The sequence below is a fragment of the Pristis pectinata genome, chromosome 24 (genome assembly GCF_009764475.1).
Source record: "Pristis pectinata isolate sPriPec2 chromosome 24, sPriPec2.1.pri, whole genome shotgun sequence".
Taxonomy (NCBI): Eukaryota; Metazoa; Chordata; class Chondrichthyes; order Rhinopristiformes; family Pristidae; genus Pristis; species Pristis pectinata.
The window spans coordinates 19813215-19834482 of NC_067428.1; the positions used below are offsets into that span (position 1 = coordinate 19813215).

Below are 21268 nucleotides of genomic sequence, written 5' to 3' on the forward strand. Positions count from 1 at the left end.
CTTATGGTCTGGAGGTTGGACAGCTTTGCTGTAAAAATCGGATGGGCCTCTCAGACAACCTGGTCCATTAGGTCATGGTCCAGTCTGTGGGTTACCGACTCTCTGCCACAGCTTGCACAAAGTTGGATGAGACAGGGTTGCTAACGATCTAGGATAGTACTGGTGGTTCCTAGAGTTCTAGGAGAGAAAATAAAGGTGCTTTAAAATGTGTTTTTTATATTTTATTTAAACTTTTATATCTGTTAATTATTGAATGTCGGAGAAGTGGCTGATTAACCAATAACTGTTTAACCCAGTCAGCTGATTAGATTTGTTCTCTTTCCATTTGGTGTGGGTATGGGGTTTGGCATTAGAATGACTTGTCAAGTGTCCAGTAGTGTCAGCCCATAGTCAGAATGTTTGGAGGTCTTGTGTTACTTTATTAGGGGAGTCAAGGGTTATGATGACCAAGCAGGAATGTGGAACTTGGGCTAAGATCAGATGAGTCTGATCAGGATTGGGTTGTTTAATTTCGGGCAAAGGAGACAATGGAGAGAATTAATCAAGGATTTTAAAACTATGAGAAACCTAGATAGATCTCCTTCACGGAGAGGCCAATATCAAGGGGATATAGATCTTATGTACTTGGTAGGAGGGAGTTGAGGAAAGAAAAGTTGTAGTGCAGCGGTTAGTGTAATGCTATTACAGTGCCAGCAACCCGGGTTCAATTCCGTCTGTAAGGAGTTTGTATGTTCTCCCCACGTCTGTGTGGGTTTCCTCCGGGTGCTCTGGTTTCTCCCACATTCCAAAGACGTATGGTTTAGGAAGTTGTGGGCATGCTATGTTGGTGCCGGAAGCGTGGCGACACTTGCGGGCTGCCCCCAGAACATTCTACGCAAAAAGATGCATTTCACTGTGTGTTTCGATGTACAGGTGACTAATAAAGATGTCTAAGGATCTGGAGCTTTCTACCTGAAAGGGCAGTGGAGGCAGATACACTCACTCACTTAAATAGTATCTTGGTGAGCGTTTGATGACCAAATCCTTCAGGGAAATGAACCTGGAAGGTGGAGTTACCCTCAATAGCTAGTTCCTAGGTATTAAAATATAGTGGGTTGAATGGCCTTGTTCTGTACCATAAATTAGAATTATTTCTATGATTTAACCTTCAGGAATACCTCTGACCAGATTTGGCAACCCTGTACATTTGGCTTTTCTGATTGGAAGTCTGTGCTTTTTTGACTAGAATTCTGTGACCAGTGGGGTACTGCAGGAATCAATGCTGGGACCCTTGTTGTTTATTATATATATTAATGACATGGATGTGAACGTAGGAGGAATGATTAGTAGGTTTGTAGATGACAAGAAAGTTGGTGGTGTCGTGGATGGCGAGGAAGGTTGCCTAAGGCTACCACAGGATATAGATCAGATGGAAGGTTGGGCAGAGCATTGGCAAATGGAATTTAATCTCAACAAGTGTGAGGTGATGCATTTTGAGAAGTCATATAGGGGTAGGGCATAGGACAGTAAATGGTAGGGAACTAAGGAAAGTTGATAAACAGGGGGATCTTGGGTTCAATCCATAGTTCCCTGGAAATGGCAACAAAGGTGGATAAGGTGGTGAAGGAGACATGGCATGCTTGCCTTCACATGTTGGGGCATAGAATATAAAAGTTGGGATGTCTTGTTGCAGCTTTACAAAACGCTGGTTACACCACATTTGGAGTATTGTGAGCAGTTCTGGTCACCACACGATAGGAAGGAAGTGGTTGCATTGGAGACAGTGCAGAGGAGATTCACCAGGATGTTGCCTGGATTGGTGGGCTTTAGTTATGGGGAAAGATTGGATAGGCTGGCTTGTTTTCCCTGGAATGGGGTGACCTAATAGATGTATATAAGATTATGGGGCATAGATAAGGTAGAATCTTTTTCCCATGATACACATAACAAAAACAAAAGGGCATAGATTTAATGTAAGAGGAAGGAGTTTTAACAGGGATTTCAGGCAGAAGTTTTTTACACAGTGAGTGGTTGAAATCTGCCAGAGAAGGTAGTGTGATCAGATGCAATTGCTACATTTAAGAGACGTTAAGACAGTCACTTGAACAGCAAAGCATTAGAAGGATATGGCCCTAATGTGAGCTAATGGGATTGGTATAGACACTCAAAATGTTCAGCATGGACATGTTAGGCCAAAGTGTCGGTTTCTGTGCTGCAAAGCTCTATGACTATTGGCAAAACTAGCCCCCGTAAAAAAAAAGACGTGTTAATGCAGTGAGTCTCATAACGTCAAGTTGCTCCAATAATAGCAACAACTTCCATTTAGTTAGCACAGTTAATGTGACAAAGCTTCCCAAGGCTCTTTGCAGGAGTGTAACCAAACAAAAATTACACTGAACCACCCAAAGATACGTGTGAGCAGCTGACCAGAGCCTCTGTTGTGGAGGGAAGTTTATAAGGAAACACAAGAAACTACCCATGTCAGAATCTGGAGCAAAAACAAACTGCTAGAGGAACTCAGCGGAACAAGCATCACCTGTGGAGGCAGAGGGATAGTCGACGTATCAGGTTGACACCTGCATTTGGTTTGAGGAGTGTCTTATAGGAAGAGAAGTTTTGGGAACCTCAGAGCATGTGGTCATGGTAACTGATGGCAGGGCTGCTAATGGTTGCAATTTCATTCAGGGATAATTAGATGAGCATGGCGACCGGGGAGGGATTATAGAAGAACAGACGGGGAGAGGGTCTTGTAATCAAAACAATTTGCAGACAATAAAGCCTTTTTGAAATGGGAAAGGAGAAGCCTATGCCTTCAGAGGGAAGAGAAAGAACAGAACAGACAGAACAATGTTATTTTAAGCAGGCAGGACAAAATCAAAAGCCAATTGAGAGTAGGTGCTCTTTAAAGAAACGCGGCAGAATAAAACCCTCTGCTCCTCTCTCCCTTTGACAATGATGAGTTTTGTCTTGCTTAACATTCATAAAACCACCCAAGTCTAATTCTGTAAGGTGACCTATGGTTTCCAAGCTCAGCTCCTGATGCAGATACATAAATACTTGATTATCTTGTGTGACAGTAGCCGGCATTGCTTATGTGCATTGTGACACTTCCACTCGGATGCTGTCACAAACAATAAGCATTTTTTTTACTTTTTAGCACCTTCAAGAAGCTCTTAGCAACGTTTATTTGCAGTAAAGCCTTAGTGTATTCCTGTGAACTGTTAAGGCAGCCTCTGCTATGATTGGTTGACAAGATGTTAAAGGACTTGAGCAGTCCTGGGTGGGAAGTTAGGTGTCATGTTTGCTTTACTCACCGAATTCCTTTCATCTTTATTTAGTTAGACGTAGCTTATATCCCTGCCACATGCACAGTGAGTGGGCCTTTCCAACTTTCTGAGCTATGGATAACTTACCGCAGTGATGGCTTCAGCCACTCAGAATTAGTGCTACATGCAGCTCAGCTAAGGAGCAGTAGAGGGCAAAAATGAATTCTGTTTAGAATCATGGTAGTAGCTTGAACGGCATCTATGGCTCAGTGGGAAACAGTCCCAGTTCTGTGCCAGCAGGCTGTGGTTTTGTGTTGCGCACCTGAGACTCCAGCACCCTACTTTGGTTGATGTTGCACTTCAACATTGATGGAGATGTCTTTCAGACAAAACCTCCTTCTCTTCTTAGGAGCATATAAAACATCAAACACACTGGAAAACGGGTTGCCTAGTGCCATTTCTCTCAATGCTATGCACTTGAACATCAGTTTAAACCTGAAGTAAGTCATCATTGTGACCATTTTCCAGTTGACTAGGTACTTCTTATTGTGAGTCATCTTTGTGATCCTGTTGTAAACTCTACTTCAGGAATGCATGTGATGACTCCAATCCTTAAGTGCACTATTTGGACATTGTGGGGGAACTTGGATCATTTTATCCTGGGAAACTTATTGTAGGGCACTCACTGGATAACCTGGACTTAAAGCGGCAGAGCTCACCTGGAAGGCCATCCAGTAGGTGAAAGACTTATCTAACAACCCCTCCGTTCTACCTGTCAAACCTTACAGAACCCCCAGCTCCCCATCACAGTGCTGCTGTTGACACCAACCCTTCACCTCCTGTCGTCAGCTGCCTTCTCTCATCTCCCTGCTAACTCAACAATGATGCCAGCCTCCCTGATCTCCTCCCTCCCACTGCTGTCACTAGCTTCCCCAATCTCAACCCCCTCTATACTCAAATGCTCGGCCAGTCTCGCCTCCCCCATGCCCCAAATGTTGGCATGAATGCCCCTTACTCCCTCCATTCCTTACCACACAGTGCCCTTCCAACAGTACCAACCCCAGTAAGTACAGCCAAGGAGCCACCTCTCTGGCCACAAGCCCAGTCAGATCAGTGGTCAAGCCCTGAAATGAGCCTTGAGAAAGTAGGACAGGACATGATGTTATGCAGTGGGAAATTGGGCAGAGGCAAAGAACTTATCACTGAGCCCTGGAGCCTCATTTACATCAAAGTTGTTGCTCCTCCTTTGTATCAATATCATTCCAGCACATTGGATGGTCTAAGCAAGAGTCACAGGAAGTCACTTGGCCCAATATGTGAAAGAAAATCAAAAAGCTGCAGATGCCAGAAGTCTGAAATAAAAAACTGAAAATACTGGAAACATTCAGCAAGTCAGGCAGCATTGGTGGAGACAGAAACAGAGTTAATGTTTCAGGTCAATGACCTTTCATCAGAACACCAATCTGAAGCATTTAACTCTATTTTTTCCTCATCGCAGATGCTGCCTGACCTGCTGGGTATCCAAGTGGCGGTGAGTTCTACATTTGAACTATCTCGGGGTATATATCCTAAATTTATGACCCTTTATGACTCCCATAAAAGTGAAACACATCTCCATGTGCAGTTTGTAGAACCCTTTCAGAAAGACCTCTATCAACTCAGCTCTCCAGTGTTATCAAGGAGCCCCTTCCCCGCCCCTTAGCCTGAGACTGTTATAACCTCTCAGTACTATAAAGTAAATCCTTTGTGCATCTTCATATATCATAGGCAGACCCTTCACTAGCGTGAGACTATTTTGTCCTTGATGATCAAAAGAGAATCTGTTTGGCTCATTCCCTCGGTTGTGGTTCATAGATCTGCAGGTAATGGCTCTTCAAGTGCTCATCAAATTACTTATGAAGTGCAGTGGAGGTTTCTGCCTCCACCACCCTTTCAGCCAGTAAGTTCCAGACTACTGATACCTTGTGGGCTCTGGAGGGAAGGTTTGTTCTCTGGCTTGCGGCTTCACCAGTTCAGCAACTTTCAGAGGCCTTTGTCCACACTATTCAATATGATCATGATTGATCTATGCTGGCCTCTAACTCTCCTCTTCTGTGCCATTTCTCCACACCCCTTTATTCCTCGACCTATCAAATATTTATCCTTCTCCACTTTAAATATTTCTAATCATCCAGCTTCCACCATCTGCCAGGGCAGAGGATTCCAGAGATTCACCACCTTCTGCTCGAAGAAATTCCTATGTACCTCAGTTTTAAATGACCAGCACCTTATGTTGTAGTTATATCCCCTTGTTCGAAACTTTCCCACTTGTGAAAACATCCCAATATCTTCCCTGTCAAGCCCTCTTGGGATCTATTATGTTTGAATGAGGTCATCCTTCACTTTGCCAAACTCCAAGGAATACAGGCCCAAACTATTTAGTCTCTGCTGATATGACAACCCTCTCAGCCCAGGAATTAGCCTGGTGAATCTGCTCTGTACTGCCTCCAATGTTACCGTATCTTTTTATAGGTATGGGGACCAAAAGAGTATGCAGTAATCCAGGTGAGGTCTCACCAACACCCCATACAATTGCAACAAAACCTCCCTATTTTTAAACTCCAACACCTTTATAATGAAGGTCAAAATGCCATTTGCCTTCTTGTCTACTTGGACTTGCCTGCTAGCTTTTGTGATTCATGCACTGGAACATTTAGATCCCTCTGTACTTCACTCATTTGCAGTCTCTCTCCACTTAGATAAAAATCTGCTTTTTGATTTGTCCTTACTGAAGTGCATGACCTCACACTTCATCTTAAACTCCATTTGCCAGCCTTTGCCCATTCATTAAGCTATCTATATCCTGTTGCAGAATCACAATCCTTATCATGACGTGCCTTTCCATCTGTTTTTGTATCATCTGCAAATTTTGGAAACCTTACATACTGTTCCTTCCGCCAGGTCATGAATGTAAATAGTGAACAATTGTGGGCCAAGACTGATCCCTGCAGTACTCCACCAGTTACCTCCAGTTTTAGTTACCAGCTAGTTTTCATTCCATTCTAGTTCACTTCCTCTGATATCATGAACTTCTAATTTATGCACCAGCCTCTTATGTGGCACCTTGTGAAATGCCTTTTGGAAATCGAAATACACAACATCTACAGGTTCCCCACTATCAACTCCTCCCTGTTACATCTTTATAGAATTGAAGCAAATTTGTCAAATGTGATTTACCTTTCATAAAATCTTCTTGACTATATTTAATTATATCATCAGCTTTCCTAAGTGATTAGTTAATTTTTCTTGATTATTGACTCTAACATCTTGCCGATAATAGCTGTTAAACTAACTGGCCTGTATTTTCCTGCCTTCTGCCTTTCTCCTTTTTTGAACAAGGTAGTCACATTAGCTGCTTTTCAATCTTCTGGTAGCCTCCCATAATTTAGCAAGTCTTGAAAATTTCAATCAATGGGTCCAGTACCTCTGCATCCACTTTCATTTAAAACCCTAGTGTGCAGTCCATTGCGTCCTGCTGACTTGTCTGCCTTTAGCCCCTGAGTTTCTCCAGTTCTTTATCCCTTGTAATTGGGACTCTTGTAAGTTCTACCATGTTATTTGAAATTAACCTGTGTGATATCTTAGGGATATTAACCTTTTCCACAACACACTTAGCAAAGAGCAGAGAAAACAAATTACAGGAACTTCTTCCAGTTAAAGCACTGTAATTTCTCCAGAGAAATGCAGTGAGTGGAGAACTATTACTCATAAACTCCTTGCATAGAATTGATTACAGTCAGTGGAGGCCCCAAGTTAGATTGACAGGGAAATTACCCAATCATCTCCATGCTGGCTAATTGGATGGTCCCCACCAAAAGCAGTGAAACAGAGAAAGATGTAAACATTCAGCAGGTCAGGCAATGTCTGTGGAGAGCGAAACGGAATCAGCATTTCAGGTCAATGACTTCTCGTCCAGCCAATGAAGAGTCAGCAACCTGAAACATTAATTATTCCTCTTCTGTTAAAACCATAAAGTCCAGAGTTCTCTCCCCAGATCTCACTGCCTTTGTCTTTTCCTCCAAGCTGCTGCTCAGAACCTATTTCTTTAGCCAACTGCTTGGTCACTCCTTTGTGTCAATGCTATTTTTTGTTTGATTGCAACCCTATGGAGCAATCTGCTGTGAACAGCTTTCAGCGATATAGTGCCTTTTAGCTGGTAAATAACCTACAGGTACTTCACAGGAGCCTCACTAAACAAAATCTGACACCATGCTACATAAGGAGATATTGGTCCGAACCTTGCTGTCTGCGGTCGGCAGTTCCAAGTGTGTTTAACTATTCAAACTGAAGTTTGAACTGGATTTAACGTGCACACCCTGGGACTTACAGATGGATTTAGAAGGTCAAATCTGTCAATTTGCTTCAGAGTTGGCGTTCCCACAAAGTCCAGTACCACTTGTCCTTAAAATCATGCAACCTCATATCCCCTGTCATTTCAACCCATGGCATTTAAATCACAGATTCCCATGTTCCATTGTCATTGACTTGGAATTACTCATCTCTGAATTGAGTTAACAGCACCATTCTGTTTAGCTCCATTATCTTCCACAGTTATGAATTATCTCTGGCAAATTCTTTAGCATATACTCAATAGGGTCTGCAACATGCTCCCAGTTATCACATAATGTCAGGATAATCCTAATTGATGAGGCTGGTTAATGAGACTTCTTGACGTCTTCTTCCTCCAAACCATCACCCCTGCCTGTGTTATTGCCCTCCTAATATCTTTTAGGGTTTCTTCAACATAAGGCTGAGGTTGCCTGATTACAGCTCCCTGATCTTCTTTCTTTATATCTTTTACATTTTTCCACCTTGGTGGCATTCTGCACTGTGGTGCACATTAAGGATTCAAAGTTGAAACCCTCTTAGGTGCAACCCCAATCAGTTCTCTTCATTAATAGTGTGTGTGCTCTGTTTTGGAATGAAGAATTTGTATTTAAGTGAAATCCCCCAACTCTGTCTCCTGACATTAGTGACATTGGAATAGAAATAATGTGGATCTTATGATAAGAGAGGAGCCTTAGCTCATTGTAACTTAGCTTTGTGATCTTTTTCTTCTCATTTCCTTTCACCAATGACACAGATCCTTCCGCTGACAGGCACGATGCTATTAGTTTACTTGGTGAATGACGATAGCAGGATCAGCAGTCAGAAAGATTCCCAGAACCATGATGTGAACACGCCTGTTGTGGCCCCAGGCTTGTCTTGATGCAGTATGACAGAAAGAGAATGAAAAACCATATAGACACATTTGCCGCATTGTATTATTCGTGAATATATTGGGATGCCATTAGAGAAAGGTTTATTGTTGTCAGTGTTTTGTTTTGGTAATTCACTCTTTTTTCACAGTTCACAAGATCACAAGATAAAAGCAAATGAAAAAGACCATGCTGTCTATTCAAATAAATCCATGGTCCCTAGATTACAGCATCCAACTGTCTGACTTCTGCATTCCTTGAAATACCACTAGTAATGTAGTGAGGCAAGCAATAGGTTGAATTTTCTATGAAAATATGATGGGCTTGCTGGGATTACTGGCTTTTCTCTGCAATAGACAATTCATCTGTTCAGTACATATTAGAATGATTCTGGAATTATTATGTGTGAATTGGAAGGGTCAGAGCAGTTAAAGCTTTCCTCAAACCTTTTGTTTCTTTTCCATCTGCATGCAGCAATTGGTACAGAATATAATAATAATTTCTAGGCACTGGGAATTCCCTCAAGCATTTTTCAGATCTGCCCTCTAAACTTGAGCAGAAACCCCAACTAAAAGGGGGGGTTATTCCAATCTCACGACAACTGGGCAGGACAAGCACTGCAAAAGCACTGGTGAGGATCTTCTGCAAGTGTAGAGCCTGTCACCTAACTCGAGCCTGTCAGGACTTGACTACATGCATTGGGTCAGGGTCAAGTCAGGCATGAAATAGTTATAAATCCTTGGACTCAGGCTGAGCCAGGATGGATAGGCTCTATACTTTCCAATGCTTTAAGAAACTAACCAGAGTTTTGCAAGCGTCTTTCCCTGCCTGCAATGCCAGACAGAGTGGACGAGTGCCCTCTGAATAATAGCATTTATGACAACGGTGGGATTGAGTTGGGTGTGGAAAAGTTGAGTCCTCCAGCTCAGCTCAGGAGTGGATAAGCCACAGTCAGGTCAGATTTTAATTTTATATCCAAATAGATTATGACTATGAAGGGAGCCATAATTTATGGAGATTGGGCAGGAAAATAGAACTGAGGACAAGATCAGATCACTTCAGATCATTCAATCAGATCACTTGTGATCTGATTGAATGATGGACCAGCTTTGAGGGGCAGAATGGCCTCCTCCTGCTCCAATTTCTTAGGCTCTTAAGATCACTAATTTGATAACCTTTTTTTTCCAAGACTACATATTAAGATCAATGGAGCAGGCAGAAAATGTCACACTGGTGCAGGAAGCCATGCCTTACAGAGGATGGAAATTTGTTTGAGTAGATTTGAACTCTAACTTGGACTTGATCTAGAAGTGTTTGATGTTTGTGTAACCTGGAAGTGAGAAATGTTTAACCCCCACCCTTCCTCCTGACTGATATCCTTTACCTTGCAGAGCTCAAAATTAACAAATAATCATAGCCCCACTGAAATAACCTTACCCCAGCTGCAAACTCTGCACTTTACTAAATGATATATCTTTTTGTTTCAGAAGACAGAAAATTATTTGTGGGCATGTTAAACAAGCAGCAAACAGAGGACGATGTGTACAGACTCTTTGAATCTTTCGGTGTCATAGAGGAATGCACAGTTCTACGAGGACCTGATGGTAACAGTAAAGGTGAGACCACTCCTTCACCTCTCAGTTTAAGATGATACCAGGGCTGAGAAGTTTATAGTCAGGAGAGATTGATCAGACTGGGGCTGCCTTATCTGGAAGAGGTTTGTTCAGGAAAACATAAAGGCAATGTCATTTCTTGTGCTGCGGTGAAAAGATCCTTTGGGGTCATAACTATGAGGTGGTCACTAATAGATCCAACAGGGAACTCAGAAAAAATGCCTTTTCTGGGGCATTGTTGGAATATTGGAACCTATTACCACAGAGGATGGTTGGGACAAATAGAATTGAAATATTTAAAGGGAGGCTAGGTAGATACTGGAGGTACTGATGGGGTACGATGAAGTGAAGTGTGAGGAAGATCTTGTGGAGCATTTGGGCTTATCGCTATACATTTAATGTAATTCTCTGTCCTCCCCACCCCTCTTATTTTCCATGTAGGTTGTGCATTTGTGAAGTTCTCCACACACACTGAAGCCCAGGCGGCCATTAACGCACTACACGGCAGTCAAACAATGGCGGTGAGTTTTGCCATGTCAGGGAGAGAGTGCAAGCTCCCTGTATACCCAAGAGCTGGTGCAGAGTGTACAGATTACACGGGCTGATGGTAGATTGGAAGACACTGGCACAGAGCTTGCTATCTGCAGATCATAATAAATGTCCTTAAATTAGCAATGAAGTGTTATGTTCTACAGCTTACAGACAAGAAACAATATCATATTTTGATCTGAAATAAAAAAAACATAAAATACTAGAAAAGCTCAGCAGGCCAGGCAGCTTCTGTGGAGAGAGATAGAGAGATAATGTTTCAGGTTGATGACCTTCCATCAGAAACTGGGAAACTAGAGGTAAAACAAGCTTTAAGATGCAAAGGAAATGGTGAGGGGAGGAGACAATTTGTCATTTATTTGTGGTTTTTATTCCGGTTTCTTAAATTTTTAAGGTGCTTGAAGAATGAAGCTCCCACACAGAGGCTCTGGCTGGTGGCTGTGAAGGGGAAGTTTAGGGCACAGTGCAGGAAAATATTTTGCAGTCTGGAGGCTGATTGTTAGCAGGACCACTTCCCAGAAAGGATCAGGGATCAGGCAATGCTCGATACTGGTGCTCAGGACCCAATATAGAAGAATTCCAGACCCTGGTGATAATGTCTGTTGATCATCTGCAGGGGTTAGGGATGGGGTGGGGTAAAACCTACAATGAATGGGAAACTGATAATCTAAAGGCTGTAATGAACTCATTTAGCAGGGTCTAATCACTGTTGTACCTGGAACCTTGCTGCGCAAAAACCAATTATAAACGTCCCCTTTTGTTTGTGATTATCCACACGGTATGCATTTCAACAGATTCCTCATTCCACAGAGGGATGAGCATTAATCGGCAAAACCGTGAATAATATTTTGAAATAAGTACATTCAGCTTAATGGCTCAAGTATTAAGAAGCAATTGGCTGTTAAAGATACCAAGACACAGACCGGCAGGCAACCCATTAAGTAATTAAGTTGGCTGCTAGCTACCCGGCCTGGATCATTGCTTTTAGTGCTCCCCAGACCTCAGTCAGACTGCGTTGGTGGTTTGTACCTTAGGCGGAAGGCAACCTGCTGTTTCTCAGGTCAGGACAATCTCTTTTCCCTCTTAAGGATGTCCTCAAAACCACCAGCTGAAGCAAAAGTGCTCACACCTGTGAAGTTAACAATGGGCAGACAGTCCTATCACATTACAAAATAGGATAGTGACTTGCCTCACCGCAAGAAATTTCGCATCCTCCATGTGGCCACACTGCAGTCATTATCCAAGTCTTCTTCAACAACACCTCCAACCTTACAGTCTCTGCTGCCCAGAAGGACAAGAACAGTTAGCATATGGGAGCCCCACCCCTTCCAACTTCTCTTCCAATCAGCATAGCGGCCTGACTTAGAAAGATATCGCTGACCTTTCATTGTTGCTGGATCTAAACCCTGAAACTTCCTCTGGTACAGCTCTGTTGGAGCCTCTTCAACACACAGCATGCAGTGGTTCAAGAAATCAGTTCATAGCTTCATACAGGATGGAAACAGGACCTTTAACCACCATTTACACAAATCCTACACTAATCCCACTTTATTCTCCCCACATTCCCACCAACTCCCCCCAGGTTCTACCACTCACCTACACACGAGGTGCAATTTGCAGTAGCTAATTAACTTATCAACCTACATATCTTTGTGACATGAGAGGAAACCAGAGCACCCAGAGTGGTCAGAGGAAGAATGTGAAAACTCCACACAGACAGTGGTCAGGAAAGGATAAATGTTCAAGGGTGATTGGAGATGGGCAATAAATACTGACATTCCCTAAGACATTCACCTCCCATTGGAAAGTCCTCCTGCATAAGAGGGTGGTGGAGGAGTGGTATTGGTTGATGGGAATCATCTTTATCTCAGCCTTCTCAAGCTAGGAAATCAGTCTTCCCCATTCCCAATCATTATCCACTCACCCCTGCAGCCTTTATGCAAAACCAGAATGGGGCTTTATTTTGAATCCTCCTGTGATCAAATACTGTGTCAATATTTGTACTCTAGATATTTTCTTGATTTAATGTGGACGTGATGGGCTGAATGGCTTCCTTCTATGCTGTAATATCCTATTAGGAAAAATGACACTTTGAGGTACTGGAAAAGGATGTCACTTCAGTAAAAGGGCAAGAAAAAATTGAGGAAATCCCTATTAGCTCTTGATCAAAGGCAAATCCTTTAATCTCCCCTGGGATCGGAATCGGATTTTCCATGAACTGAAGGATTTGACTGCATTTCTCGGTCTTCTAGTTGTCTTCTTGTGGTTGCCTCCCTAGAGAAACAGCTGATTGTATTTATGATCACCAAAAATTGTAAAGAAATTTGTCCTGTTGGCCGAGACCGTGCTTGACTCTCACATTCACCCCGCACCACACCCCTGTTGTGTGATCCCCGTGGCAGCATTAACCTTTTGGAGTTCTGCAGGTGCCATTGTACTGGAGACTTCCACCCTGTGTCCTCATTACAAGGCAAAGCAGGCTGCAAGAGGTAACCAGGCCTAAGTGGTGGAACCCTAGGCCCTGCCATCTCCTGGACTGCACTTCTGGCCTTGGACAGCTCACTGCTGACAAAGACAGGCTTCACTGTTTGTAAATGTCATCGGTTTTGAGGATTTCAGCACTTAAGAGTAATAAAGATTACTTTTAAAAAATGAAAAATGTAAAACAATAAATTTCATTAAAAATACATCACACTACTGTAAAAACGTATTAAAACATAAACATGAAGTGAAATAAGACAAAATAAACACAAAAATTAACCCAATTATACAATGAAGATTGAACAGCAGCTGTCCCTGGAGTGAACATAAGAACAGATGAAGTCATAACAAGCATGGGACATTCGCTCCTTGATCATGCTCACCCATTCATAACATCGTGGATGTTCTTCTACCTTGCAACATTTTCTTGCCTTGTCTCTATATCCTTCAACTCCTCTAATATCCAGAGTATTCAGCCTCAGTTGTGAATGAATCAGTAACTGAGCCTCCAAAGTCCTCCAGGGTTGAGAACTCTAAAGATTCACTACCCTCTGAGTTGAGAAATTTCTCCTCATTTCAGTGTTAATTGGCCATCCCCATTTGGAGACTGTGACCTCCAGTACAAGACTTCTCAGCCAGGGAAACATCATCCCTGTTTCTTAGCCCTTTAAGAATGTTGTACATTTCAATGAAGTCAGAATCAGAATCAGGTTTATTATCACTGACATATGTCGTGAAGTTTGTTGTTTTGCAGCAGCAGTGCAGTGCAAGACATAAAGACATAAAAAATTACTATAAGTTCCAAAAATAAATAAATAGTGCAAAAGAGGAATAATGAGGTAGTGTTTGTGGGTTCATGGACCATTCAGAAATCTGATGGCAGAGGGCAAGTCACGTCTGATTCTTCTGAACTCTAAGGAATAGGAGTAAAGCCTAATCAATACCTCCTGATTTGACAGACCTGCCTTCCCCGGAACCAATCTGGTGAATCTTTGCTGCAATTCCAATATAACAAGTATATCCTTTTTCTAAGTTAGAAGGACCAAAGTTGTACACAGTGGTCCAGGTGGTGCTCACCGAGGCAAAACAGGAAGTCCCCAGGTTACAACAGGCTTCCGTTCCTGAGAACTGCTTGTAATTCGAACTGTTCTTAAGTCAGAAATGAGCCTTGAGTGGGAGAGGATGGCAGAAACAGCAGTGACGGGAGAGTGAGCAGGTGCGGGAAGAGCTGCCGTCAGTTGACCTCACTGACTCAGTGAGTGAGTGAGTGAGTCTGCCCAGCGCTCCTGGCTCTGCTCGGCTCAAACCAGCCCCTGATTGTTGTGGCTCAGGTTGGGTTGGAGTGGGGAGAGAAGGCATGCAGAAATGCTCCGTTCCCACCCAGCAGAGGATGCATGCAGCCCTGCAGCAGCCGGCAAATCCATTCCCATCCATCCCGCCGGCCTCCCAAACACTCATTCGTATGTATGGGGTGTCCATAAATTGGACATTTGTAAACCGGGGTGGACCTGTATATAATTGTCATAAGTCATCTTTACTCTTGTACTCAAGTCCTGTTGCAACAAAAGTGAAGCTGACGGACTGGATGAGAGGAACATTCAGCCCCCAGCTCCATTTGGTCCCAAACTGCCACTGGAGGCTGTGGTGAGTCCAGTGGGGAGTCAGGAGGCTGGATGTACTGGCATTGACCCCAGCACATTTCCAACTTTGATGTGGCAGTGTGTATGTGTGGCGGTTGAACGTGTGTTGAATGTCAAAGGACACGGAACTGTTGCACGTTTTGGACCTTGAACTGCCCCATTCCCTACCCCTATCCTCTGGGCTAGAACTGTCCACTGCAGCTAAAATTGCAACCCCTTGAGCTTCCACTGAGCTGGAACTCCACCCATCCACTGAGTCACATCATTTGCACTACAGCAGCACTCTCCAAGTAGAGCACTTCCCACAACTCAGTTGGGACCTGTTGCCTTGGACTATTTGAATACTAGTTATGTGAAGAAATATGACAGGTGAAATAACTAAATCCTGGTGGGCATGAATCCTTGCCATTTACCATCCAGCCAGGTCTGGGTACAAATTCATCAGATATGTCCCTTGTGTACATACACACACACACACACACACACACACACACACACACACATTAATGGATTTAAATAGATGTGCATGTACACACACTCTCTCTCTCACACACACATACACACAGACATACACTATCTGTCACTCTCACACACACAGAGACATCAATGCATTTAAGTAGATATGCATGTATATACACACACTCTCATACACACAGACAAATACACACATGCTCTCACACAGCCACACACACACTCTCTCTCTCTCTCTCTCTCTCTCCCCCCCCCCCCCTCTCTCTCTCTCTCTCTCTCTCTCTCTCTCTCTCCCCCTCAGAGTGAGCCCTCTATTTGAATTTGTCTCAAAGACAATGAGGCACACTTTAACCACTTATGGAACATTGCACTTTTTTTTGCCAAGCAATCTACCCATGGACTGTGGGATCCAACCCTTTGGTTGATCTGATGTTCAGAAAGCATCACATTCCCAGAAGGAGATAAGTGTTGTGACTGTCACCTGTCTGCTTTTATATTGGGTCTGAGTCCTTTGGTGCCATGCACAGACTTTTACCTCATGAATAATGGGTGTAAAAGCAGCATCAATAGAAAAGAAGCTCTTTGGGAGTTTCAGACTAGGCCATAAGTCACATGAGCAAGATACCAGTGTTTTCTTTCTCCCAGAGTACTGAGATATTCATTTTAATCCGAAAGACTCCCACCCACTCGTAAACTTGGATATTATGTGTAGAGCAGCCTTATTTATAACACTATAACTAACTGTTGTAGTATTATCTATAGATCTGTGAGAAGGTTAATGTGTCTAAGACGTGCACAGGGATTTTAATTTTCTTCCTGCCCAGAGGAAAGGCTTGCTTAGTTGGCTGGAAAACAATTTGGCTCTTTGAAGCAGTCTTTAAGCCAATAAAGCATCAGTTTTTCCAGAGTATGTCCCTATCGGATGGTGAGTTGGGGGAAGATGAAGTGTTCTGTTTAAAGAGGCACAAGTGAAGGCCAGGAACTTAGGAAGTTTTTGGAGGGCTTAAGCCGTGATATTATTTCCAGTGGCTGAAGGACACAGCTGGAAAGTAATTGGCAAAAGAGGGAAGGGCAGTCTGTGGAAAGATGTTTTAATTCAGTAGATGGTTATTGGGTAAATAATTAGTCTTATGGGATGGTGTACACACATTCATTAGTATTCTTCAACAGGAGATTGGATAAATATTTGAAGAAGAAATTTGTAGATGTTTGAGGAGAGTGTAAGGAAGCTTGATTGTCCTGAGATTGATAGGGTTTTCTTCACCAATGTTACCATAGGTAGCTTTAGATGTACATGGACTTAGGACACAGATCACCCATGGTCTCATTGCATGGAAGAATATCTGACTGGATTGGATGTCCTCTTCCTATTCCTCTCCTGGAAGTGCTGTGTCCAGACTGAAACTTGTAACTATGAGGAAAGAAAGACTGAGATTATTTTCTTTAATTCAGTGGAAACTGAGGGGAGATTTCACTGAGATGTATAAAATTATGATGTCCTTGATATAGGACAGATGTACTTCCCTGGGCAAAAACAGTCAAAACCAAGAAGCATAGATTTGAGGTAGTTTATAGAAGAATTAAAAGGGGGTGTGAGGAAGAGGCTGGATGGGGTCTGGAACTCACTGCCTGAAGGGATGGTAAAGGCAGAAACCTTCAGCATTAAGGTAGTGCCTGGATGTGTATTGGAAGAGCCATGACCTACAGGGCTACAGATCTAGTGCTGGAAGGTAGGTACAGGCTAGGAGCTTGTTATCGACTAGCACAGACCCAATGAGCTGAATGTTCTCCTTCTACGTTATTAATTATCTATGATCCCTCAACTCCATGATAACATTGAGTGATTCTATGATATCTTTGCCCTGATCATTTATCTGGGTTCATTGACATACAATGAAACATACTGAAGAGGGCCACTAGGTTCCTATATGTTGACCTGGGCTCCTTCACTTGGTTTCAGTGTCATTGGGGTATGAATGGAAAACTGCAACCAAGTTTTTGCTCTATAGAACCATTGATGAACCTTGTGTGACCCAGAAGTCTTTAGGGGTGCGTGATAGCATATGGGGAAACCAGGCAGAGTGGACTTAAAAACAATACAGTGTTCGAGTTTATTTATTTAATTTCCCACCCAGCATTTGTTCACAACGACAGGCAGACAGGTGGGGGAACCAGCATCAAAGGGTTTGACCCTAGTGATTGTTATGCAGGAGGTGGGCTGTAAACCAGGACTGAAGCAGATAGGATGGGAGGAGGTTGGCCACAATGGGCAGATGGTGGGAGGGGCAAAGGGGTGGGGGATGAAACTTGCTCCTCCTGGCCCATAAAACAACATTTACGTCCCAGAGTCAGTAGTTCTCTCCTTTAATTCCATGTGGCTGTCCTGACCTTTGGTAGGTGTAGCTGCCCTGTGGTGAATATTAACTGAACTACTCAGTGGGAACATTAACAGCGTGCCCTGCCTCTCTAAGATACACAATATGCCACCTACCCTCACGAAAAAGCCAAAAGTGCCTTGGGATTCACTTGCCCAGTTGTTGGGTTTAAACATGCCCCCAGCCTCCTCTGGGTCTATTCTGTGAGGGGGATGGGGTACTAACATCAAGGTCATGGTGCCTGGTTGGCAGGCAGCATTAACCGAGGCAGTGATGCCTTCCACAGGCTTGTAGCCAGTTGGCAAAGGCTCACGAGGAAAGGGTATTGGCAGATTGACCGTGTCTCCAACCTTTGTCTCTTTTATTCAAAGAGTGAGCCCCTGTAACATAGAACACTACAGCACAGTACAGGCCCTTCAGCCCACAATGTTGTGCCAAATAGAACATAGAACATAGAAGGGACGTGGAGCTCTGCTCCCCATGGTTGACAGCAGTTCTCTGTGTATTTTCAGGGTGCATCCTCCAGCCTCGTGGTGAAGTTTGCTGATACAGACAAGGAACGCACATTGCGGCGCATGCAGCACATGGTGGGTCAGTTCGGGATGTTCAACCCAATACCCCTCCACTTTAACAACACCTACAGCTCTTACGCTCACGCGGTATGTATCTATGTCAACCTTCTGGCACCGTATATACTCTCCCATTGGTAAACTTTAACTGCCTTAGTTCCCCTTTCACACCCCTTCTACAATAAGAAGGAAAGGGTTTGCATTTCCATTTTGCCCTTCAGGACATCCCAAGCACTGAAATTATGCTTTGGGAGGTTAGTCACTGTTTTACTGTGGGGAAACATGATAACTAATTATGGTGCAGTGTTGGCTGGTGTTCCAGAGGTCGAGATTGGCAAACCAGCAACCTGAGTTTAAATCCCATCACCACAGCTGTGGGATTTAAATTGTTAATAAACTGGAATTTAAGTGAAAGAACTATTTGTTAATAGAGTAATGTTAAGCACAAAACTACCGAATTATCATAAAAACCTCTCTGGTTCACTAATGTTCTTCAGGGAAATGAATCTGCCTCCCTGGTCCAGTCTGTGACTACAGACTCACCAATGTGGTTGATTCTTAAATGGCCTAGGAAGCTACTCAGCTTAAGGGCAATTAAGATAAGCAATAAATGCTGGGCCCAGCTCATGATGCATAGATCCTAAAGAATAAATAACAGTAAGATTCTGGGAATGGCAGTGTGATCATTTAGCAGAGCATCCACTCTCTGCATTGGATGAGGGATAAATATTGGCCAGAACTCTTGGGGGGGGGGGGGGCGTGGTGGTGGGGGGTGAATCTCCAGCTCTTCCTCAAGTGGTATGAATGGCTAGCTTTTCATCCCTGGTGGTTGCATTGAATGTATCATATGCTGCCTTCAAAATTCATTCCATTGAAGTCAGTTGTGTGAATTTCCGAGGCAGAGTAGCATACCTTATTCTACTACATAGCACATTCAGCGTAAACCAATGGGGAATGAATTTCTAGCCAGTATTGTGAAGAAGAGCAGGTCACAAATCCCACGTCCTTGCCAATATTTATCCCTCAGCCAATACCTGAAATGGATTGGGCAGTCTTGATGGAGCAGCTAAGGCCTTGGCTGAATGGCTCATCCAAAAAACTGAATCTGACAGTGCAGCACTCCTTCATTACTGCAGTGATTTGGCAGCCTTCATATAAGATGAAACCAGAAGTGTAAAGTTATGTCCGTCAGGCTGAGAGGGATGGAATGCCTTGGTGTGAATTGGGAAAGGTGGACACTGGAAAGAGCATGTCCATATTTTCATCTAACATTGAAAGAGGCCTTTTGGCCCATCAAGTTTACACTGGTTGTCAGGACCATCCCATCAATCCCATTCCTCACTTACTTCCCTATAACCTATTCTCCCTATTCTCTCACATATACCCCTTAACACTTCCAAACTCCGCTCTCTCTTGAATTGTCCCACCAGCCACCTACACCAAAGGTAAGGTACAGTAACCAATTAACTTAAGCAATAAACAATTTTTTTGGGATATTGGAGAAACCTGAACACCCAGGGAAAACCCACACAGTCACAGGGAGAACATGTAAATTCCGTGCACACAGCACTGGAGGTCAGAATCGAACCCAGGTCATTGAAGCGGCGATACAGCTGCACTTCCTGCAGCACTCCAGTGCTGCCCCCCTTTTGCCGAAGAGCAAAACCAGTGGCTGTTGATACAAGAAACCAAATGGGAAATTGTAAAGAATTATAAAGAGAAGGTCAGAATGTGGAATTCACTGCCACAGAGTGCAGTCGTGATAAACACCCAGAGATGCATTTAAGGGGAAGTACATACGTACGTGAGGGAAAATGCAATGGATACATTTATATTTTAAGGCAGAAGGATGGAAAGAAGTTGATTTGTTTGGCATCGTTTAGAATAGTCCCAGCTTGCTCTGTGGCAGAATGCATCAGAGAAACACAGAATGGCATCAACTCTGCAGTCCCCAGTGGATTCAATGACTGATATTTGAAGAAAGGAACACTTGCATTCACTGTGTTTTATAATCTGCAATCTACTCCCTCTGAAATCAGATTTGAGATTATGATCATGAAATGCTAGTCTTTGAGTGGTGAACAAATTGTTTTTTAAAAGCTCTTTGGTTATTGTTAAAGCTATGGGCTGTGGCTTTAAGAACCTCATGGATGGTGCATTGTTTTTGTTGGCAGCTATCATTTAATCCCTGTGCAGACATTTGTTTCTTAACTCTGGGCATCTGAAGCCTGCTTATTATCGTGTCCACTTCTCAAATGTCGGTAGGGAACCGGCAATCTCGTGCCTGGAGGTCGTAGCTTTTACGACCAAAATACAACATTACAAAAATAAAATTCCCCAACCAATCAAGCCGTTGCAATGACTTGGCGTAAGGTGACGGTGCAATAACACCTCTGTGGCAATCACCACGGGCAGGGACAGAGCAGATCTAATCCACGTCAAACAGTTCTTGCATAAACATTGTGACAGAATGTGCAACTGATTTAGTCTGTTTCTTAGAAAAGGTCCCTAAACACCATATGGTGCAATGAATTACTTCTGAAGTAGTGGTCACCGCTGAAACAAGATGGGGAGTGGGTAGAACATATTTGTGCACAGCAAGATCCCATCAGCGACATTGCAATGAGCGGCTAGTAGGATCATATTTCCTTGGTGGTGTTTGGACTGTGGGGCAAAGGCCAGTGAGGAGGGCCAGGAGAAGTTTTGGCTCTTTGTGTGATTAGAACCAGCGGATCTCCTGAACTAAGAGGTTCACCGGGAGTTACTGCAAGGGCGGAATACTGAAAAATACAGAAATTCCTCGGTGAGATAATAAAACTCCTTGGTGCTAAGTGATGACAAATCACGGCTCCTTCAATCAGCTCTCTGCATGGCCCTCTCACCTCTGAAACAGTAGGCTTTTGGTTCAAAACCCACTCCAGACTCTTGAGAAGACGAATCTAGGCTGGTCTCTTGTGCAGTGCCCAGGTAATGCTGCTTACTTGGACGTACTGTCTTTCGGATAGGAGGGTCTGTCAGCTCTCTGTGTAAACATATAAAATCACATGGCACCATTTTGAAGGAAGACAGTGAAATTCATCCATAGAAT

At 43.3% G+C, this 21268-nt stretch overlaps 1 protein-coding gene across 1 annotated transcript in view; it reads left to right on the forward strand.

Moving 5' to 3' along the window:
- Window positions 1–21268, forward strand: part of celf5a (cugbp, Elav-like family member 5a) — a 405311-nt gene that overhangs the window by 345559 nt on the left and 38484 nt on the right. Inside the window, 3 exon segments of the mRNA XM_052037531.1 lie at window positions 9970–10098; window positions 10537–10616; window positions 18124–18270. Of these exon segments, the coding sequence (XP_051893491.1) occupies window positions 9970–10098; window positions 10537–10616; window positions 18124–18270 (356 nt within the window).